Here is a 22,721-nt window from a genome sequence, read left to right as displayed (position 1 = left end):
AGAGCGGCATGCATTTCAACTATACAGTTGGTCTCTCTGGCTGGCCAGTCAATGGCTCAGTATTAGCAGCCACTGTGTGCTCAGCTGGGGAGTTGAAAGGTTGTTTAGTATAAACACCATTTAAATTGAATTTGGACACTAGTTCCATCATACTGAAAAAAAGGCAGCACGGACTGCAAGGCTGTTTATGACGGGGCCAGAAACCTGTCGTTTAAATATCACATGAAAGAAAGTGTGTTTGTCCCTCTATAATTAGGCTTATATTTATAATCATCTTGGCAAATAACGCGAAACAGAGTTATACAAGTTATAATGAATACAGTCTGACAGTCATAACAGTAAACTGTGAATGCACTTTATAAACTGTGTTCACATTCTTTTACAAATATTTATTTGCTATGTAAAGAATCTAGTGGACAAAAGCCAAGCCAGATGATCACATGACCCGTTTACCAGAATCTGTGCCCACCTTACCTGTACAACCTGAAAGGATAAAAAGAACGGGCTCTGTAACATTTTTATGCAAATAATCAGCGCTCTGAGCTCCTCCCAACAGCACGCCTAGTTTTTGCATTAGGTGCAGCTGTTGAAGACAGAACTCTAACTCTGTCCAAGCTTCTGCTGTACAATATCTGAAACCTAAACTACAGAATGACTGAAATGAGCTCCTCACCACCAACTGACAGGTCTAGTGATGGCAGTCTGGACAGATTCACCTATTTTAAAAAAGAAGATTTTGAAGTAGACTGGGACAAAGTGTCTGACCGCAGTTTTGGCCAAGTCTACAAAGTGAAGCTCAAGCTATGGAGGGAGAAGTGCGCCGTCAAGACTTTCACTAGCTCGAGTGATTACAGGTATCTCATCTAATCCTGTGTGAAGGTTCAGTGACTTTAACAAGTGTTATTTATCAGAGGTTGTTTAAAATGGTAGATATGGTGGAACTTGAGAGTTTCGATTCAGCGTAGACTTACAGTACATCTGCTTGACTCATGCTATTGGTGTGTGGATTCAAATGTCATATCTTTCTCTTCTTAGGAACATGGTGCAGGTCTCTAAAAAAGGGAGGACCAAATTCAAATACCTGATATCCAATTATGGGCTGTGTAAAGACCCAATTGCTGTGGTAATGGAATATATGAGCAAAGGGTCCCTGGACAGCCTTCTCGCAACTCATATACTGATGTGGCCAAAGAAGTTCCTGATGATCCATGAGGTGACCATGGGCATGAACTTCCTTCACAGCATGAACCCCCCTCTCCTTCATCTGAACTTAAAGCTGGCCAACATCCTGCTTGATGATCATCTTCATATTAAGGTGCTGCAATCACTTTTTTATGTTCGATTCCCCACCAGCACCATGTGCAAACTGTGTGCCATAATCATCATGCAGTTCACTCAAAGTCTGTTAGAGATTATTTAACAACTTTACAGGAAAAGGAAGGAGGAACGTGTGTACAGTGCTATAGTGGTAGCAATTAGCTTCCAGTGAGACAAGTCAGTTGGAAAAGGTTGAACAGTCTAAACTAAAAACACTATAAAATTTTGTGCAATAAATAACTTTTTTCTTTTACTTCTGTAAGATTTCAGATTTTGGTCTAATTAAATGGGAAGAATCTTCTAGCAAGTTCATTGAACATTTGACAGCTCGGGGAAACATTAATTACGTTCCCCCAGAAACGTTTTCCCAAACTCCTGAGCCTCCTACTGTCAAGTATGATGTTTACAGGTAAGTTTGTCTAAAAGGTTTTAAAAGATTTCATGTGAACACTAACTGTGTGCAGACGTTGTAATCTGTAGTCATTAAGGATACTTTCTGTTTTCTCCATAACAGCTTCTCCATTGTGATGTGGGAGATTTTAACTCAGAAGCGTCCATACTCTGGTACGTCTGCATCAGGCTTGCTGATCTGACAAAAGTTTCATACGTGCACTAAATGGCCAAAAGTATGTGGACACACATTATAATTATTAAGCTCAGGTATTTTAACCACAGTCCAAAATCTTGTGCAAGCTTATACAGATATGATGGTCAGGTGTCCGCATACTTTTGGCAATATTGAAACTTTTAAAACATTTTTTATTTTAGAATATTGAAGCTATTGTTTTTTCCCTCCCTGCGACCCTGAGGGAGAAGCGGCTTGGAAAATGTGTGTGTGTGTGTTTTCCCTTCTCTATTTCTGGCAAAAGTATGTCAACATTTGACTTCTCAAAATAGTGACTTTTTTCTCAAATTATCGACTAATTCTTTCAAAACTTCAACTTAGAACATTTTCTCAAAATATCGAATTACTATGTCAATAATGAAACAAGTATTACTATACCTACAATAATGAATCGTTATTTTGAGATGCTAAGTCCAAATTTCAAGAAAATAAGTTGTCATTTTGAGATGCTAATTTAAAATATTGACATTACTGCAAGAAACAGAGGAGGACAAAAAAAATACAGGTGATACTTTTTCTCCTCTCTCTGGTGGGAATGGGCTTCTACGTCATAGGGCATCATCTCTGTTTTTATTAAAATATTTAATGTATAGGTATATTTTATATGGACATTTAATATCTAAGCATTATATCTAAGACCACCTATTTTCTGCTCTTTGATGTAGGAATGAATATGACTGAAATATTGCTCAGAGTGTCATCTGGCAAAAGGCTGGGTTTGGAGAAGATCCCTGATGACAAGCCTCAGGAGTGTGAGGACATGATTGAACTGATGCAGCGATGCTGGCACCAAAACTACAGACAAAGACCTGCCTTCTCTGGTAATAGCACATCTGATAAAAACACATGGCTTCAGATTTGGTTTCAACCACAAAGAATTAAAGGGGAATTTACTGGGTATTTAAAATATCTGCCAAATTCAGTCTTTGAGATGTATCTAAAGCCATTCAGAATGATTTAATGTGAAATGATGCATTGTAGAGGTTTTTTTTATAGCGTTGGTGATGGAAACCAGGGGTCACAATGCCTACAGCACATAAATGTAGTATACATATTTTAATGATATTTTTAATCTGCAACAAGAAACTGTCAAACACTAAAAAAATCACAAAAATGAAGTCAGCTTCTTGTTTGAATTTTCCTGTTCCACCTTAAATGTTACCTGAGGCGCCGGAATAAACTGTTTAAATTTAAAACAAAAGACTTTTGTGGAAAAGTTTCCTGTTGGAGATGCGAGAAAAGCAGCTATATCTGAGCTGAAGCTTATAGCAGAGCAAAGTAAGTCTGCGTTTTTGTTTATATTACTTTAGCCTGAACTAGTACTTACATGTGTAAGAGACATGTGTACAGTCAAGTTGGTAAAATGGACATAAAATGTTGTCGCTGCCAAGGTTGTTTTGATTTTTATTGAAAGGACCAAATAGCTCTTCTTAACATTCGGGTTGCCGACCCCTGCTCTGGGGACTATTTTGCCCTGCATGTAAACCTCTGCCATGAATGTCTTAGGCATCAGGCAGCATATTAATAATGGTAATGAATAAGAACTTTCTGTGAGGGAGTTTTTTAGGCATATTAAACTTTTTCAGTCGTCTGGTTCCTATCACCATCACTGTGATCAATTCTGACTGGTTTTTCATTTCCCTTAGTTAGGTAACATAATTGTATCATATTCCATTAGGTTATGAAAATGTACAAATATGTACCTTTACCCTTTAAAAAATGTATTTAAGGCACGTAGTAAAATCATTGTTGTGCATTTGAGGGTACATTTGCATTTTTTGAATGAAGAATGTGCCTGAACAGTACCTTTTTCTGACTGTGCAGGATAGAGCATCAACTATGAATGACTTTGCTTACATCCTAACAATTTCATTATGCACAAATTCAGCGGAATTCACTTTTAAGCAGTGTTCAGCTCTGTGCAACACTGTTATGCATCCTCTTGACATTCATTTGCCTTTTTTGACATAGAAAAGCTGTATTAAGGAATCTTTTATCATTCTTCTGTTTTGTTTACGTCCTGAAGAGGGCACCTTTAGTAAAGCATCTAATTACATTTTAGTAAGAGATCTCATTAAAGTTATTTGATTTAGCAGCTGTGTCAATGAATACCAATCATCTCTATTTGCATTCATGCATTAAAATAATTTAATAATTCTGCAAATTTCAGCCCAGTGTTGTATAATGAGCAGAATGTGATTAAACTTGAGCATCACATTACTAAAAAAAGCGCTGTAATTAGCATGGTTATATCTTCTGCACTAACCTTTAATCCCTCCCCACTAAGCACCGTTTGATTAAGACACTCGAGGCTACAAGTCATTTGGTGGCCAGCTGCATATTCTGTGTTGTGATGAGTGTGGGTCCATGGCCAGCAGACTGACCAGAAGTGCACATGCAGTAAAATAAGCAGTGCAGCAGAGTTAAACTGAGGGAGATTAACCTCTGTCAGAGTAAATTGAACTCTGAAGGAGTTTATTCCTCCTGAGGTGATTTCACTCTGTCGGTTTTCACAGCAGCACGATCTCTTTCTCTGCAGAAGCGGTGTGGATGACTGAAGCTCTAAGTGATGTCCTGAAAATCCCAGACATGATACAGATAAGGAAGGGATCGTTTAAGCTCAGATCAGCCCCGTCCATCTGGCACAGGACAGTAAGTGAGGTTTGGTCATGCAACACATTGTCAGCAGTTTGAAGGTTTTAAAGAAGCTAAAGCTCAGCTGCTGTATTTGAAATCCACCCTACTGTACTATAGGTTCGCTTTTGCCTCTCAGTTTGCAGAATTCTGCAAATTCATCAAGGCAATTTTTATGTTGTAACAGATACTGAAACTTCTTTCCTTTTTACTGTTCTGAAAATTTATTCTGAACCTTTGGTTTTCCAGAATGATCCATCCGATGGACAATCAGGTTGGTTTTTGACGTGTAATACATACCATTGATGAAAGCTTTGCTTATATCCCATGATTTCATTCATTTAGTTTCTGTCTTTTGTTGTTCTGTTTTGGTTAACAGATGTTAACAGTTCGAGCCAAAACATTCTGACTTACCTGGAGCAGAAGGATTTTGTGTCATTCAAGAATGTCTTGAGGAAAGAGCACATCTCAATGCTCTTCAGGGACAACAACTCTCTCCTCCACTACGCCGTTGCCAGCAGTGATGTTGAGAGCGTGCAGATGGTGCTGAGTCTGGGGGCTTCAGTGAACTGCCAAAGTGCTAAAGGCTACACGCCACTCATTGTCGCATTGCTCCGGAAGTTCTACAATATTTGCACGTTGCTCATTGACAATGGGGCCGACGTCAACCTTGCTGACCAGGACCTGTGGAACCCAATGCATTTTGCAGTGCAGGGTGGGGATGACCGTGCTGTTCGTCTGCTACTGGACAACAAGGCTATAGCAGACGTCAAGGACAAGGACGGCTGGACTCCTCTACACCTGGCTGCTCAGAACGGCCATGAGAGCGTTGTGCGCCTTTTGCTGCCACGCTTGAGCAGCGTAGATGAACAAGAGCACCAATCTGGAAGGACAGCGCTGCATATAGCCTGCATGTATGGTTACCTGAACATAGCCAAACTCCTGATTGTGAAAGGAGCTGACCCAAATAAGACAGATGCTGAGAAAGCCACTGCTTTGCACCAGGCTGCTGAGGAGGGTCACTTCAGAGTGGTTCGGCTGCTGGTGCAGAACAAGGCGGATGTGAATATTATCAATGGACATAACTACAGTGCCTTGCATTTAGCTGCTCTGAGAGGATGCACTGGCATCTGCAGGTTCTTGTTGAACCATGGGGCAGACCCTGATGTTAGAACCCACCAGAAGTGGACACCCATGCATCTGGCCGCACTGAAGGGCCATCCAGAGACGGTGCTGGTGCTCGAGGATCACAAAGGCTCATTGGATGCCCAGGGTGAAGGCAGCTGGACAGCCTTGCACCTGGCTTGTTACCACACGCAAGAAGAGGTGGTGGCTGTGCTGTTGACTGCCGGTGCCAACCCCAACCTGAGTGAGGATGCCGGCTGGACGCCCCTCCACCTGGCCTGCAGTAAAGGCATCTTTCCAAGTGTGTTGCAGCTCATCGCCAAGCAGGCCGATGTCAACGCCCAGAACAGCGTTCAGAATACCCCACTGCACCTGGCTGTGCAGACAGGAAACGCCCCGATTGTGAAAGCCCTGCTAATGAATAATGCACACAGACACATAGTAAACTCTAAAGGGTACACAGCCTTAGCCTTGGCTCAACAGCACCACAACGAAGAGATTATGCAGTTACTGGACAGCTAGAGCACTAGATAAGACATTCAAAACAAGCCACATGTAATGACAGATAACAACATTAGGACGGAGGGGGAGGAGTACATTGATTTCTCATATCGATTCCTCCCTTCCACATCCTCCTCTTCCCGCCTCTGTTGTGATTTATTTTTCTCATTTTGTTAGTATATGTCTATTGATTTTGCACAGGGACATTTTCATAATGTGATGGCTCACTGAATGAAACAAAAAAAGCCAATGCTCAGACACAGGTAGCCTGTCAGGAATTCGCTCCTCCACAGTGAATGAATGGCGCTTCCACTGTACTCAGCTTGCTGGTGGGTGAATATGCATTTGGTTCACTTTATAGCCTCATAATTGCATAAACCATCCACTGACAGGAAGAAACATGTCTTAATACATCTACGATGATAATCTCATTGTGAAGAAATGAAATCCATTCATGGAATTCCAATCCCTTAAACCACTTCCACAGCACAGAGCTCAAAACTGGTGTGACAACATTCTTCCGGCTGCTCAGCAGAGCTCAACTGCTGACTGACTTCTTTGCTTTGTATCTAAAGGCCATGAACAGTATCAACAACATGTACAAGGACTTCATTTTATTACATGGCGCAAGTAATTATTAACCATGGAATATATTTAGATGGTGGACCGTTCTCAACAAAGCAGTGGCACATGTTTGTGGCTAACTGTGGCTGAGGTTTTATATATTTTTATTTTTGTATATATGTTAGTTGCGCTGCTGTGTAGGGAATAGTCCACCACCGGAATCGTATCTGGTTACTGGTGAGTCTGAAAGGAAGTGTAGGGGTCAAGAAGCTGTGACTGGAAAAAAGAAGGACATTTGCAAATCAAACAAAGACATTGCTGGTGCTGTCAGAACAGTGGACTGACCACCCTAGAGCCCAGAGGACAACATTGCAGAATATGTTTAGGATTACTTGGATTGTAAGAAGCAGAAAATGCAACTTCTACAGAAGATCCCTGCAGTTCTTCAGCTGAAAGCGAGTGGCTGAAAAGAATGGAAGCTGTAATATGTATGTGTGTGTGTGTGTGTGTGTGTGTGTATGTGTATAAATAACACTTTTTTGGTCAATGAATAATTGTTATTTCATAGTTTTGATGTCTTCACTATGATAATAAAATGTGAGAAATTGTAGAAATAAAGAAAATGTATATTGTTGCTGTCCTAACAAGACCATATTATGGGTACCATCTCTAAAATGGTTCTTAACTTGTAATATGAATTAATGACAGAAGAACGAAACGTTCTTACAGTATAAAAAAAACCCTGTCATGCCTAGTTACATATACAGGTAGAGATACATGGTTATAATATGATCATGTTGATATTTGTGGCCAAACATTCAACCGGTGCTGCACTGCAGCCTTATGTACTTAATCAGGTGGCGTATGTTAAAGAGAATATACCATCATTAGAGTAATTAAGTGCAAATTTGCATAATTGGAATTATTCATTTCACCTTCTTGCTCATTAAGAGACCCTAATAAGTCCCACAATGGGGAAATTTCAACTCCGCATTTAACCCATCCGTGAAGTGAAACACCACATACACACTAGTGAGCACACACACACTAGGGGGCAGTGAGCACACTTGGGCAGCCCAATCCGCAGCGCTTGGGGAGCAGTTGGGGGTTAGGTGTCTTGCTCAAGGATACATCAGTCATGTGCTGTCAGCTCTGGGGATCGAGCCTGCGACCTTCCGGTCATGAGGCTGCTTCCCTAACCTCCAGCCCACGACTGCCCCACAGTTGAGATTCCCACATTTGGAGTCAGCACCACCCAAGTGCAATGGCAGAGCCTCGTCCTGGGTGAACCACCTTCGTGATCATGGTATTGCCCCTGCCAGGTAAGTATGTGAGTAACACTCATGTGAGTGTTCTAATCAGATAAGTAAAGAACTGAAGTTGTATAAAATACAGATTGCTCAGTAGCTGAGCGATACATGAGAAGAGCTTCTGATCCTTTTTTTTATAGGTTTTGCTTCTTGCAGCTCATCGGAGAAGCTTTGGTGATGAATACAATAGTGACTTCTATGTTCATTACTGAAAGATCAGGCATGTACCATGCATGGTGTCGAGAGAAGGTGTCAGCAGTGTGAGGGGGAAGCCGCAGTGCAGGATCATTGTTTGAAAGAAACAGGGTGGGGCGGATGTGAAACTAATACTTACACCACTGCATACCTTAGCTGCAGTCTCCCTTAAAGCTGCTGATGAAGGAGAGCTTCCAAAATATAGCATAGAAACAACATTAAGCATTTGTAGTCAGTGTTGCATTTGGGAGACCTTAAAACTTGAGATGCAAGTGTGCATCCGAGGTACCTAGAAAAAAATACACTGCTACTTTCTTACCCTTAAGATGGACAAGCATAGAATCTGTGATAAACTTGCACAGTTTATCATCCATCCATCCATCCATCCATCATCTTCCGCTTCTCCGGGGTTCGGGTCGCGGGGGCAGCATCCTGAGCAATGAAGCCCAGACCTCCCTTTCCCCAGCCACTTCCACTAGCTCCCTGGGAGGGATTCCGAGGCGCTCCCAGGCCAGCTGGGCGATATAGTCACGCCAGCGTGTCCTGGGTCTTCCCCGGGGTCTCCTCCCCGGTGGACTTGCCTGTGACACCTCCCAAGGGAGGCGTCCAGGAGGCATCCTAACAAGATGCCCGAACCACCTCAACTGGCTCCTCTCGACGTGAAGAAGCAGCGGCTCTACTCCGAGTCCCTCTCGGATGACCGAACTTCTCACCCTATCTCTAAGGGAGAGTCCAGCCACCCTGCGGAGGAAACTCATTTCAGCCGCTTGTATTCGCGATCTCGTTCTTTCGGTCATTACCCAAAGCTCATGACCATAGGTGAGGGTGGGAACATAGATCGACCAGTAAATCGAGAGCCTTGCCTTATGGCTCAGCTCTTTCTTTACCACAACAGACCGGTAAAGAGCCCGCATCACTGCTGACCCAGCACCAATCCGCCTGTCAATCTCCCGCTCCCTTGTACCATCACTCGTGAACAAGACCCCGAGATACTTAAACTCCTCCACTTGAGGCAAGAGCTCATCCCCGACCCAGAGAGGGCTATCCACCCTTTCCCGCGTGAGAACCATGGCCTCGGATTTGGAGGTACTGATCCTCATCCCGGCCGCTTCACACTCGGCTGCAAACCGATCCAGTGAAAGCTGAAGTTCACGGCCTGATGTCCCCAATAGGACCACATCATCTGCGAACAGCAGCGATGTGACCCTGAGGTCACCAAACCGGACACCCTCCATCCCCTGACTGCGCCTAGAAATTCTATCCATAAAAATTATGAATAGAATCGGTGACAAAGGGCAGCCCTGACGGAGTCCAACTCTCACTGGGAAAAAGTCTGACTTACTGCCGGCCATGCGAACCAAGCTCCTGCTTTGTTTGTACAGGGCCTGAATGGCTCGTAGCAAAGAGCCATGTACCCCGTACTCCCGAAGCACCTCCCACAGAATACCCCGGGGAACACAGTCGAATGCCTTCTCCAAATCCACAAAGCACATGTGGACTGGTTGGGCAAACTCCCATGAACCCTCGAGAATCCTGGAGAGGGTAAAGAGTTGGTCCAGTGTTCCACGACCAGGGCGGAACCCGCACTGCTCCTCCTGGATCCGAGGTTCGACTATAAGCCGGACTCTCTTCTCCAGTACCCTTGCATAGACCTTACCAGGGAGGCTGAGGAGTGTGATTCCCCTGTAGTTGGAACACACCCTCCGGTCCCCCTTTTTAAAAAGAGGCACCACCACCCCAGTCTGCCAATCAAGTGGCACCACCCCCGATGTCCACGCAATGTTGAAAAGGTGTGTCAGCCAAGACAGCCCCACAACATCCAGAGCCTTGAGGAACTCGGGACGGATCTCATCCACCCCTGCAGCCCTGCCGCCAAGGAGCTTTTTAACTACCTTAGCGACTTCGGCCTCAGTAATGGACAAGCCTATTCCCGTGTCCCCAGACTCTGCCTCCTCACTGGAGAACGTGTCGGTGGGATTGAGAAGGTCCTCAAAGTATTCCTTCCACCGCCCAATGACGTCTTCAGTCGAAGTCAGCAGCACACCATCTCCACTATATACAGTGCTAGTGGCACACTGCTTTCCCCTTCTGAGTCGCCTGACGGTTTGCCAGAATCTTTTCGGAGCTGACTTAAAGTCACTTTCCAAGGCCTCACCGAACTCTTCCCACACCCGGGTTTTTGCCTTGGCAACGACTGAAGCCGCAGATCGCTTGGCCTGTCGATACCTGCCAGCTGCCTCTGGTGTCCTACAGGCCAACCATGTCCGGTAGGACTCCTTCTTCAGCTTGACGGCATCTCTCACCTGGGGTGTCCACCACCGGGTTCGAGGATTACCGCCCCGACAGGCACCAACTACCTTGCGACCACAGCTACAGTCAGCCGCTTCAACAATGGAGGAGCGGAACATGGCCCATTTTGAGTCAATGTCCCCCACCTCCCCCGATATCTGGTCAAAGTTCTGACGGAGGTGTGAGTTGAAGATCAATCTGACAGGTTCTTCTGCCAGACGTTCCCAGCAAACCCTCACTATACATTTGGGTTTGCCTGGTCTGACTGGCATCTTCCCCCACCACCTGATCCAACTCACCACCAGGTGGTGATCAGTTGACAGCTCAGCTCCTCTCTTTACCCGAGTGTCCAGTACACATGGCCGCAAGTCCGCTGACACGACTACAAAGTCAATCATTGAACTGCGGCCTAGGGTGTCCTGGTGCCATGTGCACTTATGGACATCCTTGTGTTCAAACATGGTGTTCGTTATGGACAAACTGTGGTTTGCACAGAAGTCCAAAAACTGAACACCACTCGGGTTCAGATCAGAGAGGCCATTCCTCCCAATCACACGCCTCCAGGTCTTACTGTCATTGCCCACGTGAGCGTTGAAGTCCCCCAGTAGGACAATCGAGTCTCCAGGAGGAGCACTTTCAAGCACCCCTTCCAAGGACTCTATGAAGGCTGGGTATTCTGAACTGCTGTTCGGTGCATAAGCACAGACAACAGTCAGGACCCGTTCCCCAACCCGAAGGCGTAGGGAAGCTACCCTCTCGTCCACCGGGGAAAACCCCAACATACAGGCGCCGAGTCGAGGGGCTATGAGAAAGCCCACACCTGCCCGCCGCCTCTCACCATGGGCAACTCCAGAAAAGAAAAAAGTCCAGCCCCTCTCAAGGAGATTGGACCCAGAGCCCAAGCTGTGTGTTGAGGTGAGCCCGACTATATCTAGTCGGTATCTCTCGACCTCGCGCACCAACTCAGGCTCCTTCCCCGCCAGTGAGGTAACGTTCCAAGTTCCAAAAGCCAGTTTCAGCAACCGAGGATCAGAACGCCAAGGCCCACGCCTTCGGACACTGCCCGATCCACAATGCACCGCACCCCTACTACTGCCCCTCCCATCGGTGGTGGGTCGATGGGAGGGGGGACTCATGTAGCTCCTTCGGGCTGGGCCCGGCCGGGCACCATGAGTGAATGCCCGGCCACCAGACGCTCGCTGGCGAGCCCCTCCCCCAGGCCTGGCTCCAGGGTGGGGCCCCGGTAACCCTGATCCGCGCAGGGTACACGAGTCCTGCTTTGTTGTCCTCATAGGGGTGGTTATGGATCACACTTTGTCTGGCCTGTCACCTAGGACCAGTTTGCCATGGGAGACCCTACCAGGAGCTTTTGCTCCAGACAACATAGCTCCTAGGGTCCTTCAAGCACACAAACCTCTCCACCACGATAAGGTGGTGATCCATGGAGAGGCAGTTTATCATTAATTTATATTTATTTTTCCAGCCCTTTTACAATGTCTGAAGGCCATTGTTGCATACTGGTTCAGAAGTGTTACATCATGACTAGGTGTTCTTACCTGGCCTCACTCCGAAGGACCTATTCGGTTGTTAATAAAACAATTCTCCATTTGCAGCTGCACTGATGGGCTAAGCAGAGAAATATGAACACAAAGGTACCTCATACCTCCATGTCTTTATCAGACTACAGCCAACTCAGTGCATCAAACACTTCAGCGCACTTGAAGGGATCCGCCAAGCTCTGTACCCCTGATCTGTCAGATGGTATTTGTCTCAAAAGAGAAAACTTTGTTACAAATGATTGCTATATGCTCCATAAAGCTTCAGAACTGGTGTGAATATGCTTGGAGACAGACACGTCGCAGTTCAGTGAGTTCATTGTGTGAAAGGTGAGATAAAGCAATGAGACACGAGAGGACAAGCATTACAGTGATTTTACCATGATCAAGGGGTGTTGCTGGACAGCATGGAATGGAAAATGGAATAATTTACAAAGTATTTTACAACGTGATAAATTACGTGCATAAAAAAACTTGTATCTACATGTTTGACGTTAAAGTTACCGTTTTGGAGATATAAGGTTTTCTTCTGATAATGAAACGTCCAATCAGTAGTATAAATTATTATTCCTAGTAATCACAATGAACAATATAGTTCATTAACAGTATGGTATGGTTGCCAAGCCATACAATGGCCAAAGATTTTTCCACGATATGATGGTGTCTAATAACTTTATGCACTAATACAGAATTCAGTGCACTGAGTATGTGGCTGAGATTTCAGAACTCAGTGACGTTTGCATTCACTCTTTTAAATTTGCTGTTATAGAAAGTCAGAAACAAAATGAGCTGAATTACAGAAATACATAATGAGAAGATCTGTCAACTGAAATTGAGACCTCATTAATAACCTAGACTTTCTCTTATGTACTGTAGAATTAAATATTGGTTATGCTTTTTTGAAGTGCTGACACAGGCACAGTAAGAGTTGCACCAAAATCTTTCATAAAACGAAAATTGCCCAAAGTACTCCCTGTAATCCACTGGCAATGACCCACGAAAGAACCCCGTGGTTATTGATTGTCTTCATTTCCGCTGGGAACACAAAGTGTGCCCAGACTGTGGCTTTAGAGAGATAGCAGTGTTGGACTGTTCTTGTTAAATGCTTTCTGGATGACCTCTAAGTCAGACCATTCTCTACAAATCCATTCCTGTTCACCATGTCCTGCAATAAATATGTGTATATATATATATATATATATATATATATATATATATATATTATAATTTTTTTTTTCATGGTGGTAGGTTTTAAGACTATTTGGATATTTGAACTATTGTTAAACTCTAAAAATGCTTAACAAAACATTAAATTGATGGTCTCTGTGTGGAGAAAGCCTGGAGAAGAATTCCAGACAGACTGCACTCAATGCAATGGTGAACCATGACTGTTAGAGCTAGGCCTTCAGTTTGGACCATCATAAATGTCAAAATTTCAAGACATGAGTAAACAGCCCACTTCTGTTCTAATGCTAATTTCTGTTAGTGTCCCTGTGGTATTGTTACAGTTTGATAGTGCCGAGTTAACAGGGATTCACATAAACATTTTTTTGTCTGTTCTAGTCCAAATACAGACATTTAGAACTTCTAAAAGACATTTAGTGTTTTATCTGAGGCATGAAAGCATATACTTTATGTTGAAGCAGTTTGGCAACTGAACGTGCTTTACAGACAGGTGATAATGTTGAACAGCAATAAAAGAAAGTACTAGTACTAGTTTACTAGTTTAAATCAAATTTAGATTTAATTTTAGATCAAATTAAAAAGATACATACCAAGAGACATAGAGTTTTAATTAAACGCTAGGTTAGAAACGTTTTAAAGTGTTTTTAAAAGTGAGCACTGAGCTTGACTTTCTAATAAAAGGTGGAATTGAGTTCCACAATTTAGAAGCATAATAACTCCTCATTTTTGGTATTTTACAGAAGGTATTTGCAGGAACATGTGCTGAAACATAAACAGACACATAAACAGTCAGAAACTCAGTGACGTAAGTGGTGCTTTAAGGTCACTTAGAGCCTCTAAAACTAGTAGCAGAACTTGAAAATCTTGAAAGATCCCGCTGGACAGCTCGGTTCATTCAAAATGGGAGTGATGTGATCTTTTGTTTTTGTTAGGATGTGCGCTGTCGCATTAGATACGAGTTGTAGAGGATGGATTGTTTTCTTAGGGAGCCCAGTAAGAAGAGCATGGAGAAAATGCTCCAACAACCCTTTTGTTTCTGTCCAGTACTTAACAATGAATGAAACAAGGGTAGCACTGTAATCCTTGCCAAGTTTAAATGAAATACAAATGCAAATGAATTAGAAATAATAAACATGTATTTTTTACGTCTCAGAAATCATTGGGGATTCTAGAAGGCCCTAGAGGCTCCTCTTCGCTCAGACGTTAATAGAGGCATTCTGGAGGCAAATCTACAGAAGTCTGCGAAGAAGCTGCTCAAACAATAATGATGTGAAGCCCATCTGCTGCCTTAAGAATCCTTTCCAAAAAGAAAGTTACAGTCTTGGAATGATTCGTTTAAAATAATTACGACTTTGGTTTGACCTTTTGCTTCCTAACAACGACAAATGAACTTGTATTTTTTAAGTATGGTACAAATATCTGACTTTTGGGGGCCATTGTATGCTTTTAGATATTAAACAAAACAAATCTTGGAGAGTATAAATCATATATAAATCATAAATCATTAATTATAGTATAAATCATTCTGCCTCTATTGGACACACGCCTGAGCATAAACAATGAAGACTCCACGTAGGCCTCCAAGGCACGTTGTCCTCAGAGCAGGTTGTATGTGTTGATTTAAATCATCTGCACATTTCTGCACTTTGAAAACTGTTTGGGGTGGTAAAAGCATGTGGATGATAGTTGACGGTTCATGTAGAGAATGATTGCACTCAACTTGTAGCAGCATTTTGAATTGAGTCCCTGCTGGCCGGGATAGTTAGAACTTACTTCAGTCATTATTTCATACCCCTTGATAAGCGGTTCCTGTTCTTTACAATTGAGTATCGTATTTCTAATGGGATTTCAAGGGTATTATAGTAAGATTTATGATACGTTATGAAATATCATAAAGCTTCGCTTATCCGTGGACCATCTTGATTGGTCAAATACAGCACAGAGCTCACAACATTTGGGAGATTTTTGGAAAAGAAGGTGGTGGAATAGCTTTGAAAAGAAAATGACATATCTCAGTTTTCATTGATTTCTTGTAAGAATATTACCCTCATAAATCATCCCTTCATAGACCAAGAGCACAGTGTTGGTAGATCAAGCCAAGTTGGAATGAAGTCTGTCCTTCCAGACTTCCACTCGAGACTTTCCTGTGTAGGACGTAATGCCATAGGAAACACAATGAAACATCTTTCTACATTTTCTTTAACTTTACGTAACCCTTGAATGGCCAGGGCTGCAGGTGGGCCCAGTTTTATTACACACTACTATAACATCAGAATAGCTCAGCCAGGTTGCTTTGAAGCCCCTGTAGTTACTGAACAGTAAGCTTTAGTATATCATAAGCCTGAGATTATAAGGGGTTAAACTTCCTATGGTGTCCAAGTGTGCAAGAAACACCTCTCCTTATTTTATTTAATTGTTTCTCACTCCCCCGAGACCCTGAGGGAGAAGTGGCTAAGAAAATGTGTGTGTGTGTGTGTGTGTGTGTGTGTGTGTTTCTCACTCATGGTTTCATGATTCTAAACTTTAATCAATTCCACATTTGTGTTTTAAAGTAGAAGAGCAGATGCTCATTTTGTGAGTACAGTCTTGTTTTACATCCTTTACATTTTGGCCATGTTTTTTACTTTTTTGACATGGAAACACATGGAAAAAAGTCATAAGTGCAGATTTGAACCTGTAATTAACTACACATACTTCTGTGCAGAAATCAGAGGTTGTCCTTCTTTTATGTAATTTCTAATGGCCAAGTACAAGTTTTAAGAAGATAATTTAAAATGTCTGTTACTTATTATCTATTACTTATTGTCAAATGTTTGGCAAAAGAAGGGAAAAATACGTGGAAAAAACAGAACTTCCAAAACTTCAATATTTAAAAAAAAATGATTATAAGATATATAGTCAAAGTGAAACTCCAACAACAAGACCTGGTAGACCACGATAGCTGTCATCTGCCATCAGATAAACAACACTTAAGCACTGTGTTTGGGAGAAAATCAAGGTCCACTTTTGCTTTGGATCCAAAAAAAATTCCACAGGTGTTTTTATATCTTCAGCAAGTTTCTGTCCATCCTTCCACTGTGAGAAGACAATTCAACACTATGAGCCTGAATGGATGTGTAGCTGTCAAGAAGCCCTTACTGAGAAACTAGAAAACAAAGAAGATAAGTTGCTAGAGTCCAGTGAATGTGTTGACCATCCCAGAGTACACTGAATATGTTTGGGACTACCTGTCAACCTATAATGTCAATCCGAAAATGTAACCAACTTCTAAGACTAAACTTTGGAGGTTTCAAAAAATATCCCTGCATATTTCTTAAAAAATATAAAGCTGCCAAAAAGAATAGAAAACTGTTTAGCACAGTAATTACCAGTGTCAGTAGTTGTATACGTATTTGCCACATTTAGAAATGATTTACAACTTATGACTTGAACTGTAATAACGCATCATTTCTCAGGATTAAAATTCTCCTTTTCCCCAACAATAAAAACACACCCTGCAAATCGATGATTATTCTGGCATAACAGGTCAGCGAGCTTGGAATGCTGTGAATCAATGCTATTTCCTCAAATGATTGTCCAACAGGCCAGACAAATTGCCTCTATTTGTAATTCGTGGCAGTACTGGAGTGCTAAATGACGAAGCGCTGCACAGTTTGGCTGGGGTGGAGTGCGAGGCATGGTTTGCTGGGCGTCAGGGGCGGTCTTATTAACACATTAGAAAAACAAACACAGCACCTGCCGGAGGCTCAGCTGGTCCGGCCTAATTGTCTATATAGTCGGCCTCTGAGGGGGGAGAAACTCACCAAGCATGTGATTACAACCAGCACACCATGGGAGCTCTCACCACATCCACTCTTCTGCTTCTCCCTCCACTCTTCCTGCCTCCACAGGCAACTTCATCCTGTGGCCCATCTCAGGAGCCTCATCTTCTAATGTTACACCATGCTAACTGATCCTGTTCTCCAAGGGGAACTGTCACTTCAAAATGGGCTAAGCACCTGCCCAATAGATGCTCAAATTGGTTCTGCATGATGGGTGTTTATGGGCTTAGAACATCACTTAATGCTTGTGGGATAAAACAACTCCTTTATGTTTTTTTTTTTTCCCTTGGCCATGCATGAAAACATGAGTTGTAATATTACCTGAGCAATAGGTTTTATAAGTTTCCGTGCCATGCTCCATTACTTGCTGTAGTGCTGCCTGGATTACTGCAATTTTCTGCTTGACTGGCTGCTTTCAGGTTCTTTTAAATAGGAAATTCTGGAGCTTTTGAAGACTGTGATGACAAATCTGTCTCCTCATCCAGCCCTTCAACTGGCTTTCCACATTGAGAAGTGTTGCAATTTAGTCAGCGATTTTCAAGACTTCAGTTTATCAGTCAGGACTTATGTAGTCTTACTGAAGCATTGCTCACCCTTGAGCCTTGGATGGTAAAACTATAAAATAACATTGCATAGCAGCTTTTGTGGTTATACTACACTGTAGGGCAGTGTAAATAAGACTACATGACATCTTCATAAGCTCTTACATATACCTACATGCTTATAAAGTCATATTCCAACAGGTATTGTCTGTCAACTTTGCCTGCTTTTGTTATCTTGATGTTATGTTGACATCAGGAGTGGAAATGGCCAGGTTTTACAAGGAAAATCCAGTAAAAATGCATCCTAAAATGTCTGTTACTGATGCATTCTCACTTTGAAATACACCTTTCCATTCTGACCAATAACTGCTTAAATCTAGTGCATGTGCTACATTTAAAAATTACAGGACACTAAAAGCTTGACTGTTTTATTACAACCTTCAGTAAACCCTAAAACCAGGGCTCTCCAAGAATTAAAGCACTAAAAGTTTGAGCTGAGAATGATCCACCACCCGAATAAGATCTGCTCTGTGGTGGTCCTGACCATTGAAGAACGAATTCGTTCAAAATTAAGCTAACAATGCCACAGAAAAACAACTCCTAAAAGTTAATGCCGCTTTTGTTGAAACTACTGTACAGCAACATAGCACACAGTAATACCAACAAGCTTTTCAACAAGGGGAGAGACCGCAAAGCAAGCTGTCAAACGCTTCCCAAACAACCACAGAATCAGAATAATATACTGTCGCTTTCATTATGTGATCTAATGTCAAAAACAATCAGTGTCTCATTCCTTTTAAATTAGATATGTTTATATTTAGATACCTAACTTGCAAAGAATGCCTGACATTCAGGCAAGTGAATTAAAAGCGAAACACTGCTTTGTTACTGATTGTGGAGGTTCTTGGTGTCTGGGCAGGTTCCTGTCCATCAGCTGAATGGTCAGGTTGAACTTTAGAACAGATAAAAATACATGTGGTTGTTCTATGAACATAGTCACCCAGATATTCAGGATCGGAGCCATAATCTTAGCCGTAAAGGAATCTGGTACATGGAAATGGGTTTCAAACATATGACGTATATTAGCAGATGTAGTTTTCCTTTTTTTTCCAACTTGTTTGTCATTTTCAAACATGGGACGTGCATTTCAATAAACTTTGATCGGCTTATTCAAACATACATGTAAAATATTTAAAATATTTAAAAATATAAGTTTTAGTGATTCTTTACTCCCACAAATGGGGAAATTCCACCTCCGCATTTAACCCATCTGTGAAGTGAAACACCACATACACACTAGTGAATACACACACACACACTAGGGGGCAGTGAGCATGCTTGCCCAGAGCGGTGGGCAGCCCTGTCCACGGAGCCCGGGGAGCAATTGGGGGGTTAGGTGTCTTGCTCAAGGACACCTCAGTCATGGACTGTCGGTACTGAAAATTAGTGTAATAGTTACATAATTCAACTGTAAAAATATGCACATTTAAGATATGCAATTCAAATCTGAAATAAATGAAAATATTTTCCCTGAAACATTTAAATGATTGCATAAATATATTATGTAAGCTAAATAATTAATATATTATTCATATTTGTGCTCACCCACCTATCAGACAGGTACACGATGCATATATTATGTATTTATATCCAATATTTGATACACGCATATACACATATGTATGTACATATATTTTGAAATATATGCCTTACTCTTTATTATACACTATATTTCCAAAAGTATTCGCTCGTCTGGCTTCACACGCATATGAACTTGAGTGACATCCCGTTCTTAATCCATAGGGTTTAATATGATGTTGGCCCACCCTTTGCTGCCATAACAGCTTCAACTCTTCTGGGAAGGCTTTCCACAAGGTTTAGGAGTGTGTTTATGGGAATTTCTGACCGTTCTTCCAGAAGCGCATTTGTTAGGTCAGGCACTGATGTTGGACGAGAAGGCCTGGCTCACAGTCTCTGCTCTAATTCATCCCAAAGGTGTTCTATCGGGTTGAGGTCAGGACTCTGTACAGGCCAGTCAAGTTATTCCTCACCAAACTCTTTATGGACCTGCTTTGTGCACTGGTACGCAGTCATGTTGGAACAGGAAGGGGCCGTCCCCAAATTGTTCCCACAAAGTTGGGAGCATGAAATTGTCCAAAATCTCTTGGTCTGGTGAAGCATTAAGAGTATCTTTCACTGGAACTAAGGAGCCGAACCCAACTCCTGAAAAACAATCCCACACCATGATCCCCCCTCCACCAAACTACACTTGGCGCAGTGCAGTCAGACAAGTACTGTCTCCTGGCAACTGCCAAACCCAATCATCCATCAGATTGCCAGATGGAGAAACTTGATTGGTCACTCCAGAGAACACGTCTCCACTGCTCTAGAGTCCAGTGGCGGTGCTTTACACCACTGCATTCCACGCTTTGCATTGCGCTTGGTGATGTAAGGCTTGGATGCAGCTGCTCGGCCATGAAAACCCATTCCAAGAAGCCCTCTATGCTGGTCTTGAGCTGATCTGAAGGCCACATGAAGTTTAGAGGTCTGTAGTGATTGACTCTATAGAAAGTTGGTGACCTCTGCGCACTATGCCCCTCAGCATCCGTTGACCCCGCTCTGTCATTTTACGTGGCCGACCACTTCGTGGCTGAGTTGCTGTCGTTCCCAATCACTTCCACTTTAGTATAATAGCATTGACAGTTGACTGTGGAATATTTAGTAGAGAGGAAATTTCACGACTGGACTTGCTGCACAGGTGGCGTCCGTTTTATACACCTGTGGCCACGGAAGTGACTGGAACACCTGAATTCAATTATTTGCATGGGTGAGTGAAAACTTTTGGAAATATACTGTACATATAATTGCCATCTATCAGATTTTCATATAGGGCAAAAGAGTTTGTGTGTTCTGGTCCATATATTTATTGAGACACTGGGTTGTGTCTTGACGTTTTGTGTCATAACAACTCACTTCGTAGTGTCATAGTGATGTAATGCTGATGGCACAGTTTAAATTTTGTAAATGGTAAAATGAAAATCTCTTTGCCTGAATGCCACAGAACATACTCACTTTTGTTTAACTAGTCTGACTTATGTCACCGTGATGCACACTGAGCTACGAAGTCTATCATGTCACCCCAGAAAGTGTCATGACCTACCTGGTCAAAAAAAATGAATGTTACCTGGGATGTCAACTTGATATGAAAGCTGACAAGTGCAACCTTCACAAATAAGTGTTTATACAGTGCCCTCCATAATTATTGGCACCCCTGGTTAAGATGTGTTCTTTAGCTTCTAATAAATTGAGGGTTTTTTTAAATAATATAGGACCACGATGGAAAAAAGAGCAAAATCCAACCTTTATCTCAAGTGCATTTATTCAGTAGGAAAAAAATCCCACATTAAGAAATAATTGTTTAACATCAAATAATGTGTGCCACAATTATTAGCACCCCTGATGTTAATACTTTGTACAACCCCCCTTTGCCAACAAAACAGCACCTAATCTTCTCCTATAATGTTTCACAAGATGGGAGAACACAGAAAGAGGTATCTTCGACCATTTCTCTTTGCACAATCTCTCTAAATCATCCAGCGACCTGGGTCCTCTCCTCTGCACTCTCCTCTTCAGCTCACCCCACAGGTTTTCAATGGGATTAAGGTCTGGGGACTGAGATGGCCAGGGGAGGAGCTTGATTCTGTGTGTGGTCAACCATTTCTGTGTAGATCTTGCCATATGTTTAGGGTCATTATCTTGCTGAAAGACCCAGTGACTACCCATCTTCAGCTTTCGGGCAGAAGCCACCAGATTTTGTTTTGAAATGTCCTGGTATTTCAAAGCATTCATGATGCCATGCACCCTAACAAGGTTCCCTGGGCCTTTGGAAGAAAAGCAGGCCCACAGCATCACAGATCCTCCCCCGTATTTCACAGTGGGCATGAGGTGCTTTTCTGCATACTCAGCTCTTGTGTTACGCCAGACCCACTTACAGCATTTGTTGCCAAAAAGCTCTATCTTTGTTTCATCTGACCAAAGCACACGGTCCCAGTTGAAGTCCCAGTACTGCTTAGCAAACTCCAAACGTTTACGTTTATGATTGTGAGTGAGAAAAGGTTTTTTCCGTGCATGCCTCCCAAACAGCTTGTTGGCGTGTAGATAGCGTCTGATGGTTGTTTTGGAGACTTCGTGACCCCAAGATGCTACCATTTGTTGCAGTTCCGTAACAGTGAGCTTTGGAGAACTTTTTATTTCTCTTATCATCCTCCTCACTGTGCGTGGTGGCAAAATAAACTTGCGTCCTCGTCCAGACTTGTTTACCACTGTTCCAGTTGTTTTAAACTTCTTAATAATTCCTCTGACAGTAGATATGGACAGGTGTAGGTGAGTGGCTATTTTCTTGTAGCCATTGCCTGACCTGTGAAGGTCAACACACATCTGCCTTACTTGAATGCTATGTTCCTTTGTCTTTCCCATGTTGAAGAGAAATGGCCTCTGTGTCACGTCATAATTATACCCCAGGGAAACAGGAAGTTGTGAATTGCTAATTAAATGTTCCTACATACTTTGATTAACTTCGTAAACTACTGTAGAAGTGACAGAAATTCTTTAATTACATTTATTTCCTAAGAATTGGTAGGGGTGCCAATAATTGTGGAACAGGTGATTTTATGAAGAAAAATTATTTCTTAGTCAGGGATTTTATTTTCCCCCTAAAACTCTACTTGAGTTAAAGGTTACATTTTTCTACAATTTTCAGTGTGACAGTATGTTTCCACAATAAAAACTGAATTTATTTTAAGGCTTTTGACACATCTTAACCAGGGGTGCCAATAATTATGGAGGGCACTGTAAATGATTATGTACATCAGTTGTCATTCACGTGTCAGCTTATGTAGGTGTCATGTAGCCTTATGAACACTGCTCTACAGGAAACCACTTTTGGTGAAAGCACCTTTCAGTCAACAGTGCAACCACAATCAGGTACGACAGCTTTGTCACCCTTTCCCAAGTTACCTCTGCTCCTCTACATTGTGTTTTGGGCAGTGATAAACCAA

The 22,721-nt window shown here is 42.4% G+C and overlaps 1 protein-coding gene and 1 pseudogene across 1 annotated transcript; one reads left to right on the top strand and one right to left on the bottom strand.

Moving 5' to 3' along the window:
- Window positions 1-623: 623 nt before the first annotated feature.
- On the top strand, window positions 624-7,286 carry ankk1 (ankyrin repeat and kinase domain containing 1). Its single transcript, XM_017713027.2, has 8 exons — window positions 624-854; window positions 1,036-1,315; window positions 1,581-1,726; window positions 1,832-1,881; window positions 2,608-2,763; window positions 4,482-4,594; window positions 4,826-4,850; window positions 4,956-7,286. Exons 1-8 carry the CDS (start codon window positions 652-654, stop codon window positions 6,221-6,223), a joined length of 2,241 nt encoding a protein of 746 aa, XP_017568516.1. The 5' UTR covers window positions 624-651; the 3' UTR covers window positions 6,224-7,286.
- A 691-nt stretch (window positions 7,287-7,977) lies between these two features.
- Window positions 7,978-8,096, bottom strand: LOC119265812 (annotated as a pseudogene).
- Between the last annotated feature and the right edge of the window lie 14,625 nt (window positions 8,097-22,721).

The sequence above is a fragment of the Pygocentrus nattereri genome, chromosome 17, assembly GCF_015220715.1.
Source record: "Pygocentrus nattereri isolate fPygNat1 chromosome 17, fPygNat1.pri, whole genome shotgun sequence".
Classification (NCBI taxonomy): Eukaryota; Metazoa; Chordata; class Actinopteri; order Characiformes; family Serrasalmidae; genus Pygocentrus; species Pygocentrus nattereri.
This window is presented reverse-complemented; position numbering and strand designations above follow the sequence as displayed.

What these genes read in the sequence shown, in the direction of transcription:
- ankk1 (XM_017713027.2), top strand. Translation starts at nt 652, where the DNA reads ATGACTGAAATGAGCTCCTCACCACCAACTGACAGGTCTAGTGATGGC. An exon ending in TCAGAAGCGTCCATACTCTG is followed by an intron (nt 1,882 to 2,607) that starts GTACGTCTGCAT and finishes TCTTTGATGTAG; the next exon opens with GAATGAATATGACTGAAATA. An exon ending in CGTCCATCTGGCACAGGACA is followed by an intron (nt 4,595 to 4,825) that starts GTAAGTGAGGTT and finishes TTGGTTTTCCAG; the next exon opens with AATGATCCATCCGATGGACA.